This window comes from Felis catus, chromosome X (genome assembly GCF_018350175.1).
Source record: "Felis catus isolate Fca126 chromosome X, F.catus_Fca126_mat1.0, whole genome shotgun sequence".
Lineage (NCBI taxonomy): Eukaryota > Metazoa > Chordata > Mammalia > Carnivora > Felidae > Felis > Felis catus.
The window spans coordinates 33,423,122-33,440,100 of record NC_058386.1 but is presented as its reverse complement, the minus strand read 5'-3'; the positions used below and the strand labels follow the sequence as shown (position 1 = coordinate 33,440,100).

General features: G+C 43.1%; 2 protein-coding genes across 3 annotated transcripts in view; both read right to left on the bottom strand.

Annotated features, from left to right (window-relative positions):
* SYTL5 (synaptotagmin like 5) overlaps positions 1 to 16,979 on the bottom strand; it is a 308,338-nt gene that overhangs the window by 171,361 nt on the left and 119,998 nt on the right. The gene's annotated exons all lie outside the window — the stretch shown is intronic.
* LOC101083244 (huntingtin-interacting protein M) lies at positions 9,457 to 10,143 on the bottom strand. The gene has a single exon (XM_004000453.5). It carries the CDS (start codon positions 9,910 to 9,912, stop codon positions 9,574 to 9,576), a length of 339 nt encoding a protein of 112 aa, XP_004000502.1. The 5' UTR covers positions 9,913 to 10,143; the 3' UTR covers positions 9,457 to 9,573.

Below are 16,979 nucleotides of genomic sequence, written 5' to 3'. Positions count from 1 at the left end.
ATGGTACTGGCAGAGAAACAGACATAGATCAATGGAAAAGAATGGAGAACCCAGAAATGGACCTACAAATATATGGCCAACTAATCTTCGACAAAGCAGGAAAGAATATCCAGTAGAAAATAGACAGTCTCTTTAGCAAATGGTACTGGGAAAACTAGACAGAAACATGCAGAAGAATGAAAATAGACCACTTTCTTACACCAGACACAAAAATAAATTCAAAATGGATGAAAGACCTAAATGTGAAGCAGAAAACCATCAAAATCCTAGAGGAGAAAATGGGCTGTAACCTCTTTGACCTTGGCCACAGCAATTTCTTATTTGACATGTCGCCAGAGGCAAGGGAAATAAAAGCAAAAATGAACTATTGGTACCTCATCAAGAGAAAAAGCTTCTGCACAGCAAAGGAAACAATCAACAAAACTAAAAAGCAACTGATGGGATGGGAGAAGATATTTGCAAACGACGTATCAGATAAAGGGTTAGTATCCAAAATTTATAAAGAACTTATCACACTCAACACCTAAAAAACAATCCAGTGAAGAAATGGGCAGAAGACATAAACAGACACCTTTCCAAAGAAGACATCCAGATGGCTAACAGACATATGAAAAGATGCTCATCATCACTCATCATCAGGGAAATACAAGTCAACACCACAATGAGATACCACCTCACACCTGTCAGAATGGCTAACATGAACAACTCAGGCAACAACGGATGTTGGTGAGGATGTGGAGAAAGGGGAACCCTTTTACACTATCGGTGGGAATGCAAACTGGTGCAGCCACTCTGGAAAACAGCATGGAGGTTCCTCAAAAAATTAAAAATAGAACTACCCTACAAGCCAGCAATTGCACTACTAGGTATTTATCCAAGGGCTACAGGTATGCTGTTTCGAAGGGGCACATGCACCCCAATGTTTATAGCAGCGCTATCAACAATAGCCAAAGTATGAAAAGAGCCCAAATGTCCATCAACTGATGGATTAAGAAGATGTAGTGTGTATATATACGTACATATACACACACACACACAATGGAATGCTACTGGGTGATGAAAAAGAATGAAGTGTTACCAATGGTAAGATTCCAATGTGGATGGAACTAGAATGTATTATGCTAAGCAAAGTCAGTAAGAAAAAGACAAATATCATATGATTTCACTCATATGAGGAATTTAAGAAACAAAACAGATGAACAAAGGGGAAGGGAAGGAAAAATAAGATAAAAACAGAGAGAGAGGAAAACTTTAAGAGACTCTTAAATACAGAAAACTGAGAGTTGATGGAAGGGGGGTGGGTAGGGGGATGGGTTAAATGGGTGACAGGCATTACGAAGGGCACTTTTTGGGAGGAGCACTAGCTGTCATATGTATGAGATGAATCACTGGGTTCTACTCCTGAAGCCAAGACTACACTGTATGTTAACTAACTTCAGAATAAAAAATAAAAAATAAATTAAGAAAACACAAATATTATATTGAAGCAATCACAGAATTTAGTTTGTTCTCTGTGAAAAAGGCTAAGTTTCCTTACAGCGTTTGTCACATCTTCTTTTTTAAAGTTTATTTATTTATTTTGAGAGAGAGAGAGAGAGAGAGAGAGAGAGAGAGAGAGAGAGAGAGTGAGTAGGGGAAGAGCAGAGAGAGAGGGGGAGAGACAGAGAATCCCAAGCAGGCTCCACGCTGTCAGCACAGTCCCCACCACAGGGCTTATAACTCATGAACTGCGAGATGACAACCTGAGCCAAAAACAAGTGCTGGACGCTTCACCAACAGAGCCACCCAAGTGCCCCAGTGTTAGTTCTTAATAAGTGGTTGTCAAAGATGACCCTTCACCAACAGAGCCACCCAAGTGCCCCAGTGTTAGTTCTTCATAAGTGGTTGTCAAAGATGACCCTTCACCTGTATTAGCTTCCTATGGTGGCTGCAAACAATGCACATTGATTCTCTTCTAGGTCATAAATCTGAAATCGGTTTCACCAGGCTAAAAGCAAGGTGTGAACAGGGCTGCATGACCTTTGAAAGTTCCAAGGTAGAATCCATTTCCTTGCCTTCTCCAGCTTCTAGAGCTGAATTCTTTGCATTTCTTTATTCATGACTTCTTCCTCCATCTTCAAAGCCAGCCATACAGCATCTCGTTTCAGTGGTCACATTGCCTTTTGCTTATGTATTAAAATTTCCCTTTGCTTCCCTTATATAAGGGCACTCCAATTTCTCGGGCCAACCACAATTATCCAGGATAATCTTCCCACCTCAATATCTGTAACTTAAATCTAAAAGTCCCATCTGCAAGAGAGAAAGTAACATCCCCACATTCTAGGGATTAGGACCTGAGTATTTGAGAAAGCCTTATTTCACCCTACCGTATTACTCTATACATAGTTTGCCCAAGTAGCAGATTCTGTATCTCACCAGAATATTCCTTTGTTCTGACTTCAACATGCTTGGGAGTATTCTCTTCAAAATAATAATAGCTCTGCATTTCTGAAGTTTTAAGGACTTGTCTACATTTACTTAAATGTTGTCTTGACACTGAATTAGTAGACAGCCAAGCTACAACCATTCACGTTCTCAGGCTCTCATGATTCTACCTTAAGCATGCAAACGTCTAGGCAACTTTTGAGTTTAGCATTCCCAAAATACAATCTAAAATGAAGACTGAAAGAAAATAATACTTTGCATTATCTTTTGCACTTAAAACTGTCTTTGGTTTTAAACTGATTTCTCACAGGGTCCCCAGAAAGTCATAAAGATTTTTCACTTTATAAAAGAAAAGAGAAGTGCTAGAAATGATTGGATTTACCGCACACGTTACTACTGATGAGTTGCACAGAAAATTCTCAAATCAAAACAAGTACTTGGACTTCTCTTTGTTCAATATTAACAGAGAAAATATTAATGTAAGTGTTTAAAATCTTATATATTGTACGGGAAGTCTCTAGAGATTTGTCAATGGTCTCACTATCCATGAGATGTTTCTGATTATCAGAGTCCTGGTGGGCTTTTCTCCAGTGATTTAGGCGACAACACTATAGTATTATCAGACATCATTTATTACTTTTAAATATTTGGTTGCAATCTTCCTTATAAAATTTCAATCTAGCATCTTCTAGGCCAGTGCTTTTCAACTGAGGATGCACATCAGACCTACCTATTATAATGGTTATGTTTTACGTGTCAATTTTGCTAGGCTACGGTGCCGACTCATCTGGCCAAATACAAGTCTAGGTGTTGCTGTGAAGATACTTTTTAAATGAGTTTAACATCTACAATCAGTTGACTATAAGGAAAGGAAATTACCATCACACAATCAGCTGAAAGTCTAAAGAACAAAAACTGAGATTTCTTGGCAAAGAATTTGGCCACACTGTAACGTAGAAATCTGGCCAGAGTTCCCAGCCTGCTGGACTGCCTTACAGAATTAGGACTTGTTAGATCAGATAACCACATGAACCAATCACATGTATATGTACACACATGCAGAGATATAGATATAGATAGATATAGATATAGATATAGATATAGATATAGATATAGATATAGATAGATATAGATATATCCTACTGGTTCAGTTTTTTTTTTTCTGGAGAACTCTAATGCACCAAGGGGATTTTATTAAACTCCATAAGTCTAGAACCGATTCCATACTTTTTTGAAAAAGGGTAACATCATTATGCTTACAGACACTGAGTCAAAAACTCTTTTCTGCCTTTTCTTTTACATATGACAGAAAAAGGTAATTTCACCTGTAGTTGCACTTTTATTGTTATGCCCTCCCACAAGAGTTTTACTTATGAGGATTATCACCAAGTTGATCTCAGCCATAAGTATCTGTCTCCTCCAGTTTGTTATTTTGATTTACACTGATGCTTCCCTGAAGGCCTTATAAGCCATCTACAGCCCAGAGATTTTGCCTTCAGCAACTAAGGATGGTCTCCGAACCATAAAAAAGGACAGTAACTTAGACACCTCAAGAATAAACTCTTAAGCACAGGCTTCCGATGTCATCACATAATCACCTTTAAGACCATGTCAGTGGACAGAGAATCTCAAAAACACCTTATTTGAGGGGGTGGGTTCATGACACAACTATTACAATGCCCAGTGGAAGAAGACCTGGATTTGCAAATTGAAAGGCCTGAACCATAAAATCAGTCCTTGATCCTAACCCTTTCTGAAATAAATACAAGTAAAAGTTCTTGAGAGTTGTTGCTCGTGCTTACCCAGAGATCCAATAAACCCCGACATCTCTGTATCCAAGAGAGTAGCTTCTTTATCCCAGAGGAGAGTATTACACACTTTGTCTCTTGAGGCTCATCTCTCAGCCTATAGTAGCACAGGAGCCCCAACAACAGGTACGAGAACAGGACTGGCATACTCACTGTTCTGCCCATTGGCCATGTGACGTTTGGAGAGTTGAGGGTCAGCTCTGGGCCAGAGTGGCCTCAGCTGTAAAATGGACACCCTAAAAAATAATTCCTGTCCTCTGTGCCCCACTTACCCACTGTCAGTACAGACTTCTGTTGGGAAAAGCTCAGACTGGTAATTGTACACCTTGAGCAGACCTCTGAAACAATTTTGTCCAACCTCCTCATTTTATAGCTGTGGAAGCTGATGCGCCCCCAAGGAAACCACACCCGTGGGAGACCAGAACCTGACTTTCCTCCCTCTTCTGGCACTCTGCTGTCCCAGTATGTCATGAAAGCTCTCTCCTCCACAGTCGAGTTGGTGAATTCCTTTCATCCTATGTGGCAGAACCCAAGCGTCCCACAACGACACTACCTGACCTGCCTCCTTGCCGCCAACCGGTTTCCTTTCGATTTTGTTTAAAAAGATGCAGTGGAGAGAGATTTTCCCCACAGCGGTTTCAAAACCCTAAATACATGACGTACCAGTCTTCTGTTTTCATGAAGGACTCTGAAGCAGAAACACTACATGAAACATCAAATACAGGTCCTATTCGAGGCCTTTCCTAGATTTGAAACCATACTCCTTAAAGAATAAGGTAAAATAAATTCACTCTTACAGTGCTATTCAAATGTGATTTAGGGACTGATGTAGATCATTAAATTATGTTACTGATCAGCTACGACCGGTTCAGAAATGGTCGGCATTTAGCGACCTTTACGGCAATCGTGGGTTTTGCCACAACATTTAAGTGAGTGGACTCTTCTTGTTGAACAGAGTATATACTAGTTCAGATGTTGCTGAATTCGAGTGAAGAGTCAAAGGTAAACTCCATTCTAGTCCTAGGAAAATAGGACCACATATCAGTTCACAATCTATCTGAACAACAGAAAATACTGGCCCCATACCAAAGACAACTGTGAGGAGCACTGTGCTGTTCTAATCTATTGAAGGAGAGAACTTTACCCTTCAGAAAACTGGTGTTAGGATGGTGAGGATAACGAACTCAAGCAACTTTAAGAGACGGGACGGTACTGTCAAGGAGTGACGTGGGTCATACATGAGATACAACGGCGAAGGGTGAGCACTGTGGCAAACCAGAGAGGCCCAGTAGTCACGGGACAGCAGCCAGACATCTTCATGTGACAATAAACACGTGTGTGCAGACATGTTGACTTCACCCGAGAAGCCAGTGACTGAGGTTTTTATGTTAAAAATTCTTTATTTTAAATGCTGGCAGCTGATTGATTTTCCTGTAAATACATCACTGTAGGCCTAATGATCCCATCTGCTACCTGCATTCTGGCCACATCCTGTAGGATGTCAGATTGAGGAACTAAGGGAGCCTGGGCCTTCAACCGTCTCTGTTCCCAAAGGCTGTTCTCAGTGGGAGCCCAGCCTAATCCCCATGCCTTGTGCTCATGCCAACCCCGAGCCCACACAACCTTCCAGATTCCCCCAGACTCAACTCTTGGGCTCATCTCTTCTCACACATTATGTTTTCTGCTGTGCTGACCCGTGTCTGACCTCAGCCTATCCTCATACACCTTTGGATCCCAGACCTAGTTTGGCAGCTACACACCCCCCAGCCCCGGACCCCACTCACTCTGGTTTTAGTTTCCCATTCCCAACAGGGCACTGGTCATCAACGGTGTCCTCCCTCCAGGGCCCAAGCTAGAGCTGATCCTTCCTCACCATCCTCCACCTCCTACTTTTTTGAAATGCACAAAGGGCCTAAACTTGGTGGCTCATTCTTTCCCAGGAGCAGTGATTCCCCCTCTCCACCTGCCTCCCCTGAGTGGAGGATTCCTGTGTACGTGTAGGAGGGGGATTTGGCAGGGGCTGCATTTACACCCATCCTGTACTGGCCCTGGCCCCCATGTTTCCTGTGAAATCCACAAGCATAGCTGAAGCACAGTTCTTTTTTTTAAATTTATTATTTATCGAGAGAGAGAGAATGAATGAATGAATGAATGAATGAATGAATATATGAATGAATCCCAAGCAGGCTCCATGCTGTTAGCACAAAGCCCAACATGGGGCTCCGTCCCAAGAACCATGAGATTATGACCTGAGCTAAAACCAAGAGTCAGCCGCTTAACTGGTTCAGTCACCCAGGCTCCCCTGAAGTACAATTCTTAAAGGGATGGCAGTATTGCTCTGCCTGATTGTCCCATGCCCCTGTGACCACAGAGGGCTTGCCAACACAGGGTCATTAAACCTTCAAATTCCACTTTGGACACCAGACAGTGTGAAGGAGCCCAGGAAGTCTGGCTCCCTACAGGTGTCACAGAGACCATTAGTGTGGATTACTGCATGGACTGTAAAGTGACCACCTGACCACACAGGTCTGCTAACCCAACATGGTTTATCCACCTACTCTCACCTCTCTGGCCTTAACGTTTATTTTCGAGAGAGAGAGAGAGAGAGAGAGAGAGAGAGAGAGAGAGCAAGCAAGCAAGGGAGGGGCAGAGAGAGAGGGAGACACAGAATCCGAAGCAGGGTCCAGGTTCTCAGCTGTGGGCACAGAGCTGGATGTGTGGCTCAAAACCACGAACCGTGAGACCATGACCTGAGCCAAAGTTGGATGCTTAACAGACTGAGCCCCTGAGGTGCTCCTCTCTGGCCTTTATAAATTCCTTTGCTGGGCCTTCTGGTGAAGTACCCAGGGGACTATTTTGTGCTAAAACAAGCCAAAGCCATGAGCCAAATCAACTGCTTCTAAAAATCAGACAGCTTTTTAACCAACATATCAAAATCTTAGCACACTGACTGATTCCCTTGCATGATCCACCCTGGAGGCAGTCCCTGTTGGCTGAAGGACACTGAAATATGAGAAACCATGCCCTGGTCACAAAGAAACTCAACTTCAGGGATGAGGTGGCAATGTGGGTGCTATCCTGTAACCAGGTGAAGGCGAATCTCCACCTGCAACTGTGAGACAGAGAGAGAGAGAGAGAGAGAGAGAGAGAGAGAGAGAGAGAGAGAGAGATACCTGCTTGCTACTCAAATGAACACAGGGGTAACAGTTGAGCTTGGCTAAGGCAAAGAGGGCTTCCTGGCTCTCTACAGTAAATCACAACTTGGAAAGGCAGACATCTTGACAGTGAGGTTTCTGTAACTGTTTGGTTGAATGGCATTGTGGAGCAAGAAAAGTTTGTTGGATTTGTACGAGCACATATTCAAATCAGCTCTAAACACAACCCTGACACTATTATTGTCAGGACACTCCTATGAAGTAGGACACCATACTTTAAAAGATGGTGGCAGGAAGCAGAGAGAGGGTGAGTCCCCAGGCAGAGGGGAGCAGAGAGGAAACCAGGCTGAGGCCTGTCTGGTTCCTGGGTGTACCTCTGGCTGCTTCCTCTGCGTGGCACTCTGTCTCTCCCCAAGGTTCAGCAGGCTGCGGTCTCAGCCAGTGGCCCAGGCCCCCGGCCATCGCGTGAGATCCAGGCCAGGGGCACCTGGGGAAGCACGCCTAAGCATGTGGTCTACAGAAAGGGAGAGACGTGCAGCTACGCACTCAGGGCGCACCCTGTGCCGGGCGCTGCGCTGTGCGCCAGTTGACAGGCACGCAATGACTTAATCTTGGCAAAAATCCAAAGATGGGGGAACCCTTATTATCCCCATTTCACACAGGAAAGTGCTTTCCAGAGGCAACAGAGGAGTGTCCCACATCACACGGCCACAAAGTGGTGAACTGGGATGGCCAACCCAGCTCCTCTGATCCCTTTGTCGACGCTGCCTAGGCAACCTCTGACCAGCCCTCTGTGACAGTCCAGGGGGCTGCAGGGGGGGGTGGGGTCTTGAGGACATGATGAACCGGAGAAAATATTAAATGTTGACAGTCACAGGAAGGGGAAAGACTGCCAGAACACTTGACGTGACAACTCTTTTTAACCCAAAACACCACAAGAGTCTTTGTAAGAACTGTATGTCCTCCCGAGTCCAGCACTCGGGACAGAACTTACACGGAACACACTGGTACCTCTCCAAACACGTATTCAGCCACTGATAACTCTATGTTGCTCCATCAAGTATCTGATCGTAGACGGGTTAGGTGTTTCATGGAGAATGAGATTACTACAGGAGTTTGTAATGGAGTATATTTCTAAATAAATCTATTAACAGTAACCATTAAGAACTTCATAGGATTGGGACACCTGGGAGGCTCAGTCAAGGGTCTGACTGTTGGTTTTGGCTCAGGTCATGATCTCACAGTTCCCGGGATGGAGCCCCGCATCGGGCTCTGCGCCGGTGGTAGGGAGTTCCCTCGGGATTCTCCCTCTCCCTCTCGTTCAGCCCCTTCCCTGTATGCTCTCTCTCAAAATAGAGAAACATTAACAAATGGTTTTTAAAAAGAACGTCTAGGATCGCATGTCTTAGGCCAGATGCTACCTTTCATAGTACTATACGGGTGACCAGTGTCCGCGAGCGACGGCGGAAGGATATACTCCACAGAGGACCGCAGCACTGGCTAAGAATCCCTACCTCGAGCCCCTTTTTGGAATGAGGCGGGGTATAAGGCCATCGAATCAACCTGAGCATAGTTCCTTCTACGTGTACCTCTTCACGGTTTCCCCGTCGCTCCTCAATCTTCACGCGAAGCCCTGGCCCGTTAAGGGCGTGTCGGCTGCTAGGCCACCCTCTCCACCCACCCCCACTGCCATCACCTCCTGACTTCCACATGGTCTCCGGTCAGGAATAAGGCCTGTGGCCCCTCAGTCGTGGTCTTCAGCCCCCACCCTCCTTCTGGGCATTCAACATGCCTGGGAGAGCCACCCCCACCCCGCCAGCCTCCTGGCCTCACAAGCCTGGACTGGCTCAGCGCCAGTGAGGAAGTCTCTTCCCCCTGACCCGCTACTCCCTCAGGGCCGCTTCCCGCACTGTCCCCAGCGAAACCGCTCCCCGAAATGCCCGAGTCCAGCATCCCACACCGACCGCCCCGTCCACCCTCCACCTCCCGTGGGAGGTCTCCTCCCGGATGTCTGACAGACACCTCCAACGCAGAATGGCAAAAACAGAAGTCAGTCAGAAGCATGGCACTAGATTTAACTCGTTTATTTACTGATGACAGAGGCCAACGATTCCTCAGCTATGAGAAGCTTTGTCTAAGACTACGGCTGTGAGGACTCACTCCCTCCAGGCTCTGGGACCAAGTCTTTAGCCACTTCTCCTGGGTCCAGGCATCTCATCAAGCAGAGTGAAGTTCACATTCTTCAAATTTTGGCGGGGCTGTCTGTTGCTGCCAACGCCTCTATCATCTTGTGGGACGGTGTGCACGTTGCTATTGATGGCCTCATTGGCTACCATCTCTAGGATGTAGTCAGTAAGGTGGTCAAGCATGGTAAGGCGGAAATGATTTATGGATGAATCCCAGCCTTGGGTATGTTGATCCTCAAGCAGGAGGCGGTCCACGTAGGTCAAAGGACACTTTAGCTCACTTCTTATAAGATGGGATGGAGTCTGACAGGAGCTCGCCTGGATTTTTTTCCCCGACATGATGTTGGCTGGGTTTGGCTCCAATCAGTTCTGTTTCCTTCTCCAGTTGGATCAGGTCTCTCAAGATACCAGCAGTTAACCCTCCCCACTACATGCCCCTGCTCTTGCTCCTCATTGGTCAGGGAGCTGCCTTTGTGACATCTTACACTTTGTGATGTTACTGGTGCCCATTGTGTCATCAGGCATCAACCTGGAAACGTCCAGGACAGGAACCTGGTCACCCTAATGACTGGACCTGATTTTGAGAAAACTGTAATTTTCTGCTTATTTTAACATTATAAAGATAAATATGTGTTTCAATGGAAAACTTTTCTGTCTTAGGACACCACTCCACATTATCTGATTCTAGCCTTCTATTGTCTCTGAGGTCTTTTATAATCCTTTGTTATAGGTAGTGATAAATATGTAAAATGTGTTATCTAGGAGACATTACATTGACCCCCCCCCATGATATAATAAGACCACTTTTGCCTCAATTTATACATTGATTTAAATATTCTTGATTACATTTCCTGCATCTCATCCTTGGATTCTCTATGAACCTGTTATAACCTCTTCCCATTCCCTCATTGATTAAACAGAATCTCTTAACACATGTTTATTTCATATCTGTATTGGTGTCTTGATTTTACACTGTTTGAGAAATACCCCTTGATCATTTTGGAAATCATAATGGGATGTTTATATGTCAGAATCAGGTAAACATTGTTGAGAAAGAGAAGTATACTTTGGGCTTAGTTTAACCCCAGTTGTCTTCTTGGCTGTCCTAGGGGAAGCCAAAGCACCAAGAGATGTTGCCTCTCATTTCTCTCATTTAAATTTTCCTCTCCACTAAGTTTGTGTTTCTGCTTTCTTTTAGGTTCATTTACAGCTGAAAACAGTTATATACCCTTTCGTGGCAAAAGAGAGAAGTAGAAGGAAGAGAGGAGTCTCTGATCCAAGCAATGGGAATCAAGGAGACAAACCTACATAGGTTTCAATCTGGGAATTATCTTTTGTGGCTTCAGGCTCCTCCCTCTGGTCACATGACTTTACCTGCAACCATGGCTCTGTCCTCAAAATCATCTTTCCTTTATTTTGAATGGAGCACATGCTTATAGCTGAGTAGTTTTATCACCTTGTTTTCCTCTTGTCAAATTTTTGGAGTCCCATAGCCTTCTTTTATTTCTTCATCTATCCTTTCAGTTAAAGATGGCATTGTTTCTGCTGATTCAACATACTCAAAAGTCTTGTAGTCTCCCATTTGTGCCTTGGGGATTCCTGTCTTTAAACAGGAGACCTGTTCACAGTTTTCTCCAGGAATATGCCATCCCAACTCATTGCTTCTGCTGAGATGGCTGGAGGTTACCCATGATTCACACCCCATATCACTTCAAAGAGCCCTCTGTATGATTGAATACTCTGATCTTTTGATCCCTCAAAGATGTCTAGCTACATGCTTGATTTTTATCTCCACAGGATGCTTTCCTGACATAAATCTTTTCCTTTTAATGTCTTTTGCAATCTAGATAGGCTCAGAATTGCTCCTATCTTCAAGTCCTGGTTCCCTTTTGCTTAAGAGCGGTTCCCTCAATTTACTTTCTTCTAGCATTTTACTATAAGTAGCAAGAAGAAACGAGGGCACACCTTCAACACTTTTCTTGGGAATCTGCTCAACTAAATCTTCAACTAATTGTTCACAACTTCCACTTTCCATCTAATTGCAGGACAAAATTCAGCCAAGATTTCTGCCACTACATAACAAGAATCCCCTCTTCTCCATCTTCCATTATGATGTTCCTCATTTCTAAACCTTTACCAGGAACACCTTTGACACTTATATTTCCATTAATAGGTTGTCTTCGATGACTTAGGCCTTCTCTACAACAATGCACATTTTCTCCACTGTGCTCCTTACTTTCTTTTGGGCTCTCACCAGCAACACTTTTAATATCCACATTTCTACTAACTGTTCAAGGTAATCTAGAATTTTCTATCATACTTCTCGAAGTTATTCTAGCTGATAGCCATTATCCAATTCCAAAGCCACTTTCACGTTTTTAGATATTCATTACGGCAGCAAACTACTTTGTTTTACCAAAATCTGTATCAGATTCCTATGGCTGCTAATGAATTGCTAATGATTTGGTGACTTAAAAGAATACATACTTATGGGTCGCCGGTTGTGCATCCGGCTTTAGATTTCAGTTCGGGTCATGATCCCAGGGTTTGGGATCGGGCTCTGTGTGGAGTGTGGAGACTGCTTGGGATTCTCTCTCCTCCTCTGTCCCTCTCCCCCACTCATGTACTCTCCCTAAAAAATAAAATAAAATAAATCTTAAAAAAATACGTATTTAGTCTCGGACAGCTCTGGAGGTAAGAAGTCCACGAGAGTGCCACTGGGCTGAAAACAAGTTGCCAACAGGGCCATGCTCCCTCTGGAGGTTCTAGAGGAAAACCTGTTTCTTGGACTTTTCCAGCTCCCAAAGCCACATTCCTTGCATTTCTTGTCTGTACCCCCTTCCTCCATCTTCACAGTCAGCAGTGTGGCATCTTCCATCAGTGGTCAAATTTCCTTTTTCAGTGTCAAATCCCTCTCTGCCTCCCTCTTATATGGACATGTGTCTTTGCATTTGGATTCTATCAGAGAATACAGAATCATCTCTCATCTCAAGATCCTTATCTTAATCTTACATGTGAATTCTCTTTTGGCCTATAAGGTAACACTTGCAAGCTCAAGAGGTTTGGATCTGGTTATCTTTGGGAGCCATTTTTTAGCCTACCATGGTGAGTATTCCCAGGAAACTAATAGGAAAGTGGGGCAATGAGACAGGGAAGGGAAGGAAGCAAACAAATGTCCACTATTAATCAGCTTAGTAGCATTGAAGAACTTTAGAGGACACTAGAAGATACACTTTCCAAGGGAAGATATTGCCCCAGCATTCTGGACTATCATGCTATTGGGCAGTGAGCTCTGAAAGCCTAATAAAAACCTTTACCAAAAAAATGCAGGCTCTAACATTTCGAAGTCAGGCAAGTATGTATCTAATTGGTATGTGATGTGATGATATGGGCAGGACCCTGACAGCATCTTCTACACAGTAATGTTTATATACTTTCCTTATAAAGTCTTTCCTTTCCATCCTTACCTCCTGCCTGCTCTTATTGAACAAATGTTTATTGTGCAGCTACTGGTAGCAAGCACGGAGATGCTAGATCTTTAATGGCAAACAAAACAGACAACTGTTTTGTCCTTGTAAAGCATCCCGTCTAGTGGGAAACACAGAGGACCAAAGAAATGTGTAATTCCAAATTGTCATGCAAAGCTTGGTTTGCAAGCCTAATTTGTTCCAGAAACAGGCCTGTTACCCAAAGCACTTGTATATCAAAGCAAATTTCCCCATAAGAAATAATGGAAACTCAGATGATTCATTCCACAACCCAAAAATATTCGTGTAAAACTGACTACAATACTATAATAGAAAAAATAAATAAATTACAAAATATAAAGAAAAATAAATTAACTTTGCACTTACCTTTGAAAGCCTTTGTGGCTGGTGTGAGGAAGAGAAGAGAAGAGAATTATCATGTAGCATGACTTTCACTATCACTAATGGAATCACTGCTATCTATTGGCTCAATAGCATCTTTTTCTGCATGGGGGCCATTGTATATGCTCACACGGATGTTGACTACAGTGCAGTATTAATACACTGTCATATATAATTAATATACTGTCGGGTGCCTGGGTGGCTCAGTTGGTTAAGCAGCCAACTTCGGCTCAGGTCATGATCTCACGGTTCATGGGTTTGAGCCCCGCACCAGGCTCTGTGCTAAGAGCTCAGAGGCTGGAGCATGCGTCAGGTTCTATGTGTCCCTCTGTCTCTGCCCCTTCCCCACTTGTGCTCTCTCAAAAATAAACATAAAAATTTTAATATACTGTCATATATAACGACATAATATAATGTCATATACTGTATTTAATGTAACTGGCAATAAAGCAGCAGAGCAAAGGGTCTATATCTGCAGGCAGCCTGACCTAGAATGAAGCAAAGCATTCCTAAGCTTACTCTTGTATGGAAAAGCAAAGGACTGTCCACAGGTGCTTTGAAGTGACAAAAAATACACCAGTGCCAGTTGTGGGCAACTTCCAACATTCTGAAAAATCACGGATTTCCATCAAACAGCACAGCCTGAGACCGAGCATCCGAGCATGGGAGATGATCATCCACAATGCCGCACCGAGAGAGAGAGAAGAACGACGGCTCAGTTGTGATCATGTGACGTTCAGCATCATGTACTACTCGTATTGCAAGGCATCGCTCATTGACCAAGTTAAAAATTTGTTAGAAATGTTCACTCATCTTGTGGAACACTCACAGAACAAGTTACTCACAATCCAAAGTTTTACTGCATATACAAAAATCATGTTCATGTTCATCCAGATACGAGAGATGGATCCAAGTTCCAAGAAGTCTATTAAAGTCCAGAATTTTTCCTTGTTTGTGGGTGGGTACAAGGTCATCTCAACCCCCATCCTCTTTTGCATTCATGTTTGGTTACATTACTTTTATTAAAAGGCCTCTAATGGGGCGCCTGGGTGGCGCAGTCGGTTAAGCGTCCGACTTCAGCCAGGTCACTATCTCGCGGTCTGTGAGTTCGAGCCCCGCGTCGGGCTCTGGGCTGATGGCTCAGAGCCTGGAGCCTGTTTCCGATTCTGTGTCTCCCTCTCTCTCTGCCCCTCCCCCGTTCATGCTCTGTCTCTCTCTGTCCCAAAAATAAATAAACGTTGAAAAGAAAAAAATTAAAAAAAATAAAAAATAAAAAATAAAAAAAAAAAGGCCTCTAATACATTGACAGCTTAGGAATTAGCCCATTCCCATCTTTCTGAAATGTTCTTTCTCTTGCCTCATCTCTACCTAATTCCATATTCTTGTGCCAGTTCTCAGTCTCACTGTCGCTTCGTCAGAGGATATTCCTTGATTACTTGATTCCTTCATTACTCAAGTTACATCCTTTTATTGTATCTTAATTTATTTTTAATGTTTATTTATTTTTTAGAGAGACAGAGACAGAATGCAAGTGGGTTGGGGCAGAGAGACAGGGAGACACAGAATCTGAAGCAGGCTCCAGGCTCTGAGCTGTCAGCACAGAGCCTGACGCGGGGCTCGAACTCACAAACTGCAAGATCACGACCCGAGCCAAAGTCAGACGCTCAACCGACTGAGCCACCCAGGCACCCAGTATCTTAAATTTATTTTTAATGTACATTTTTAAGGTAATGTGGTTCTTAGATGAGGATACTTTTGCCCTTTAGGGGACATGTGACAATGTATAGGGATACTTTATGGCATCACAACCATTGTGTGTTATTATCATCTAGGGGGTACAGGCCAAGGATATTGCTAAATATCCTACTATACCACGAACATCCCTCCTGCCCCACAAGAAAGAGTTCTCTAGTCAAAAATGTCAGTACTGCTGAGGGTGATAAACTCTGCTTTAGATCATCCATGACAATTTGGAATTACACATTTCTTTGGGCAACTGTCTTTCCCACTAGACTGGATGCTTCGCAAGGACAAAAAGTCACTTCATCTCCTTATTGTGGTATTATTGTTATATATTAAAACTGCAGATTCTACAAACTCAGTAACACGTTGCAAGAATTATTACTTTATACTATGTCATGTCTCTGTGCCTTTAAAGGAGCTGAGAGAAGAAGCAAACGTAGAGTTACAGAGATTTTGTTCTATTAACCTCCTTATTTGTCATTTATATTTCTCTTCATTTGTTCCTATGCATTCTAGTCCTTTTCTTAACCCAATACAGCTTTGCTTCCACCCATCTGCTGTGTGCTGTTCTTGGAAAATATATTACATTTTTCTATCTTTTATGCATGATACACTATACAATTTTTTTTAATCTGTGAAAAAAGAAATGAAAACAAACATGCATTTCTATTCTCTTTTAAAATTACATAGTTCCCTTAACCAGTGCTTTCTCTGGAAGGGTTATGGATTTGAATTACTGCCTGCAGTTGCTTGCTTTCAGTCTGAAAAACTTCATTTTTCTTTCTGCTCCTCACACTGAAAAAATCTCAACAGTTCTATCAAGTTCACAGTTTCTTTCTTCTGTCAATTCAAATCTACCAGTCAGCCCTCTAATGAATTTGCCATTTCAGTCACTGTACTTTCTGCTTCAGAACTTCCATTTGGTTCCTTTGTATGATTTCTCTGGCTTTACTGGCATTTTCTGTTTGATGCAGCTTTGTCATTCTTTAATCATGGTTCCCTTCAGGACTTTCAACATATTTCTTAGAGGGACTTTGAAGTCTCTTTTAAATGCCACATCTGATTGACCTCACAAGTTTCTGTTGCCTGCTTTTGTTCCGGTATGTGGGTCATATTTTTTGTTTGTTTGTTTCTGTGTGTGTCCCCCAATTTTTTGTTTGAAAGTGGCAATTTTAGATAAAATAGTAACTCTGAGTATTGGTTCCACCACCAAGTGCCTATTATTATGTCTCTATTGAATTGTTTAGTAACTGGCTGGATTATTTCAGGGCAGTCGGCAGCCTCCCCTTACGTTGTGAAACCTTTTATGTGGTTCCTCATGGGCTGCAGGTGTGGGTATGACTCCTGTCACCCTGGGATGCCATTGGTTTTGGCACAACTCTCTCCGTCTCCTTCTCCGACCACAACCAACTGTTAAGCTCCACTAGTTACCAGCTGATTGTTCTACTGTATTTAACAAATGTTCTGAAGCATGAATTATTCCACAGGCTGATCTAATCAAACCCAGGCTCTCTTGAAAGATCAGTTGCTTAGGTCAATGTTTAAGATCTGTTCTGTCCCCAGGAGGGCTCCTCCCAGGTGCCTCTTTCTCAGCCACTCTCCAGAAAACTAGCCAGCCTACAGTTTCATCTGTACTTCCAATTAATCTACAAATCTTTTCCCAGTAGCCTTTCATCACAACCTCCACTGTTTTTGAGAGTGCCCTTAAGTTCAACCTTCTCCATACTTTGTTGCAAATGAAATCAGCTCTTTTGGTAAGGAATTCAGCGTTCTCTGTTTCTTTTTTTTTTAATT